Source organism: Penaeus japonicus, unplaced genomic scaffold (genome assembly GCF_977035675.1).
Source record: "Penaeus japonicus unplaced genomic scaffold, GWHDUDI00000001_assembly GWHDUDI00000024, whole genome shotgun sequence".
NCBI classification, from domain to species: domain Eukaryota; kingdom Metazoa; phylum Arthropoda; class Malacostraca; order Decapoda; family Penaeidae; genus Penaeus; species Penaeus japonicus.
In genome coordinates, this window is record NW_028234426.1 from 13,892,347 (window position 1) to 13,897,346 (window position 5,000).

Below are 5,000 nucleotides of genomic sequence, written 5' to 3' on the forward strand. Positions count from 1 at the left end.
TATATAATATATATATATATAATACATTTGTATATATATATGTAACTAGTATATATTATTAATATATATATATATATATATATATATTACAAATAGTAATATATATATATATATATTATATATGTATGTATGTATGTATGTATATATATATAATATATATATATATATATATTAGCATAAGATAGGTGTTATATATATATACATATATAAATAAAATATATATATATATTTACATATATATATATACATATATATATATATATATATATATATATATTCATATAATCAGTTACATTTATATATATATATATATATATATATATATATATAATATACATATATATATATACATATTCATATAAACATTTATATATATATAAATAGTATATATATAACACAGTATAGATATATATATATATATATATTTATATATATATATATATCATATATATTATATATAGGTATGTAACACTTATATATATATATATATATATATATATATAATATATATATATATATATATATATATATATATATATATATAGTAACAATAGTGTAATATATATATATAATGACTATATATATATATATATAGGGGGTGGCGTGTGCGTGTACGTGTGCGTGTGTATGTGTATGTGTGTGTGTGTTCACATATCTGTTCATTTATAGTAACAGAATTAAATGATACGCACGAAATTCTCTTTCATAAATATGTATATTTATATGATCTACATGTGACTGATGTGATTTACATTTACATATCATATAATCTCCTTTTTTGCCTTATCACGCGAAAGCCCTTTGAGGAATTATTGGTTGAACTTTTTATCCCGTTAAACCTACATATGTCCAGTTCACACAATATCACGATTTATCACATTTATTTAGAAACAAAATGATGTATATCTAAAAGGTTCTGATCACCTGTACAAAACAAAATCATACGAAACATTTTGCATATAAAGCAGTATTTCATAACACAGAGCTTCCATGTTTATCTCTAGTCAAGTCATTACCAGAACCGGAAAGACAGAGACGCGGCAGCCATGTTGAAATGGTGTGTAACGGCGGCCATGTGTTGCTTCACGTCCCCTGCCGTAGCGTTTCCATCTCGTAACAGATCCCGCAGGCCAGGAAATACGTCCCACGTGTAGCCGTTCAGGGTACTTGGGGCTAGTAACACGTGGCTTTGGATCAAGAGAAGTCAGTTTTTGTAGCAAGGAAGAATTATTAATAAAGTATCTATCAATAAAGATTTTAGATATCAAGTTCACATTATCTTTATGACACAGCTTTTGGATCAGACTTAGCTTAGCAAAAGATAAAAACGGACAGTAAAGTTTTTTTTTTTTTTTTTTTGACAAAAGAAAAATATAAAGTTATACCAGAAATAAGTCTGTAAAGTAGTTTTTTTTTTCTTTTTTTGACAAAAGGAAAATATATAAAGGTATATCAGAAAAAAAATCTTAAGACACGCACTTGAGAAGAGGGCGCCCCGGGAGACCGAAAGGGGAGAGGAAGGCCCGTTCCATGAGCATCATGGCGTCGTTGTATTTCCGTAAGACCAAGTCACTGAGGGAGGAGAGAAGCCAGATGAAGTCACCTGTTGACCTTTGACTTTGTAAGCATGAAATTAAGTATCATTCCACGAGGTTTATCTCACACATGCTACTTACATATACGAAATATAAGCTTTTGGATTTCCCGATTTTTTTGCGACTTACTTATTCCAGTCGGCTGAGTTGAGTTTCTCCAAGAAGTCGTCGACGTTTTTGCTCATAGTCTTGATCGCATTGTCCAAGTTAGCTGAGGAAAAATGTCACGAGAAGTTGTCACTGCTTTTCTCGAATTGGAAAAGTAGTTAATGAAATGAAAACAAATGACTTGTAGATTCCGAACAATAATTACAGATTGATAAATTCAGATATATAATATTGCATCCTAATAGTAGGCATATGCTGCCTTCAATTTTTTTACAAATGACACCATTGCCATTCCTCATTAAACTCATGAAATAAGATGAACAGCAGTACAGTAGAGCCCGAAGTCCTATGACGTTTCAAATGTACCTAAACTTCCTTTCAGACGATGAAATCGCATTAGCTTGAGATCTATTATGATTGTGCCGTCTGAAGAGGAACCCAGTCTGACTCGATACGTCACACTTTACTGTTCCCTTTCTTCTATATTTTATCTAATCTCCGTATGCATTTTGCCGTTTAGCATTTACGTTCATCACTGCAAATGCCATTACATCGATAAACGAAATCACAAAGAAGCAGTAGTAACACAAGAACAAGAACAAGAGGTCGACTACCTGTGCCTATACCCAGAAGGAGAAGCTTCCCTCCGTAGGTGTTCTTGAAGATCTTGAACTCCTCTCTGGCGAAGTCGCTGTACTGCTTGATGGAGAACGGGAGGACGGACTGACTCGAAAACTCAAGCGCAAGCAAACCCCACATTCTGGAGGCGAAAGGGGGTTGGGGGGGGGGTGATTCATGATTAATAAGGTATGTGGAATCAGTTGGCAATAATACTTTTTTTGTAAGGATAATGGCCATGATGAAAATAGCAGTGATATTAATGAATAGGACAGTATTCAGAGAACACGGAACTTCAACCTAGTTTCAAGACATGTAATTATACCATAGTGTTCTAAAGGTTAATTAATTTCATAGCAAACTCATTTTCTTTGATGAATAGCACTCGCGGTGGATCCTTTAATTGGATTTAGGATCTGTAGGTAAATTTAGTTCGCCTCCCAAGTATAATCGACTAGCCAATCCATCCATATATTTTCATCAAAATTTGTTAATAACAGTATTATCACCATTATCAACGTATTTATTAATACCATTATTATTATTATTGTTATCATTATCATCATCTTTATTATCACTAACATTTTATCAATATCATTATTATTACTATTATCAGTATCATTATCATTATCATAATCATCCCCATTACATTTTTAAAATTTCTTTTACTACAGTCATCCCCATCATTACTACTATCTATAAACCTGCTTCATACCTAAGTTGACTGTACCCGAACATAAAATCAACGGCATTAATTGAACTTACATAAACTTAAATAGACAACCGTACTGACTTCCATAGGAGGAAAACGTCAACAAATTACCAATCATGATAACTGACAACGCTAACCCCGTCAACTGACAAATACCATTTCAATCCTCCCTCTAGCTTTTCCGATCACGTGATAGATAAGCTTTCATAAGTGTGTCACGAGATTGATTTTGTAAAGTAAGCTCTTCGTAAATGTCCCTTCGATCCCCCTCCGGCATAATTCATTAATGTAACGTTTTTTTTTGTTTTGTTTTTTTTATAAGCTTCACACTCGCTTTGAACTATGTACCTCTCTTCTTGATGAGTTAGCATTTTTATGGACATGGACTGTGATTACTTTATATACAATTATGATTATTATCAATATTATTGTTGTTGATGATGTTGATAGTTTTAGTATCGTTATATTTATATTCATCTCATTACCTAGACTTTATTATTATCATTATCCGTATATAATTGTTACTATTATAATCGTTATGATTATTGTCATTATCATTATCATTATCATTATCACTGTCATTGTCATTATCATTATCATTATCATTATCATTATCATTATCATTATCATTATCACTATCATTATCGCTATCATTATCATTGTCATTATTATTAATGTTATTACTATTGTTATTATCCGTGGCCCTGTTATCCGTAAGGAGACCAATCCTGACGACACGCACCAGCAAGTCTTACCATCGATGTTGTGGGTGTAAGAGGATCAGCCCTCGGCCCACTAACCAAGAGGAAGATTGTCAGCCATAATATCGAAGGCTTTCGTCAAAATAAACCACAGGTTCTAGCAGACCTGAAACCTGATGTCCTCTGTCTACAGGAGACACATGGGACTAATATCCAGCGGTAGGAATGCACTTGGCTATAGACATCGCTAGCCACATTAATGGAAGTGCAATATTTGTTAAAGATAAATCACCGGTAAGGAGCTCAGCAAGATACCAGGCTGGCTGCCTAGAAATCCTCCACATAGAAACAAACCTAAGCATCGTGTCGGTGTACAAACCTCCGAATGAGCCATTCGTGTGCCTACTCAACCTCGACCTCCAGGGTAGAACATACTTGATAATTGGTAACTTTAACAGCCATCGCAGCAACTGAGGATACGTCAACGACGATGTAAACGGAGATGAAGACGTGTTATGCCCCCTGAACAACAGCCTAGAGCTACTTTATGAGGCTAAAGACCCACCCACCTTCAACGGCGCCAGGTGGTGGAGGGGATACAATCCATACTTTGCCTTTGTTTCATCTGCACGCAGCAATCTCGCCACACGGTCAGTCCTAAAACCTGTTCCGGAGTCCCAGCATCGCCCGGTCCAGGTGGAATCCCATCCGGTAATAATGCCTTTAGAATCAAAGTATCTCCCATGGTTCAACATGAAGAAATCCAACTGGGTAGTATGTGGCGAATCGGTTGACCAGCTAATTATCGCCATACCACCAGAGCTAGGTCAACGTGACAAATTTGTCAGACTAGTGTGGAAGGCAGCAGAAATTAACATACCTAAAGGCTACCGGCGGCAATTTATACCTGGCCTAAAAAATAACATTGAGGGGCTCTATGAACAGTACACCTCTACTTATGAGAAAGACCCCTTTAGTCCAGCGACCACCGCACTGGAGAAACCGCTCTTTCCTTGCTGATCCAAGAAAGACAGCAAAGATGGCACGATCTCATTGAAAACACGAACATGACGCATGACAGCAAAAAGTATGAACATATATCGGGAAGTTAAACTCTGAAAATAGACAGCCACAAAGATTACGGCCCAACCAAGTCGCACACACAGCTGGTTGTAAATGGCCTGAAACCATCAACGAGAAGAACGCTCTCGGGCAAGAAACAGCAGCAGGAGATGGAGCATTGCCGCTTAATCTTAGGTAAAATAA

General features: G+C 35.0%; 1 protein-coding gene across 1 annotated transcript in view; it reads right to left on the minus strand.

The window, feature by feature from the left end:
- Positions 1-696: 696 nt before the first annotated feature.
- LOC122249167 (N-acetylated-alpha-linked acidic dipeptidase 2) overlaps positions 697-5,000 on the minus strand; it is a 21,843-nt gene continuing 17,539 nt past the window's right edge. The window contains exons 13-16 of the mRNA XM_043009818.2: positions 2,318-2,463; positions 1,725-1,806; positions 1,480-1,572; positions 697-1,187 (exon numbers count right to left, since the gene is read on the minus strand). Coding sequence (XP_042865752.2) covers positions 1,013-1,187; positions 1,480-1,572; positions 1,725-1,806; positions 2,318-2,463 — 496 coding nt within the window. The 3' untranslated portion in view covers positions 697-1,012. The remainder of the gene's footprint in view (positions 1,188-1,479; positions 1,573-1,724; positions 1,807-2,317; positions 2,464-5,000) is intronic.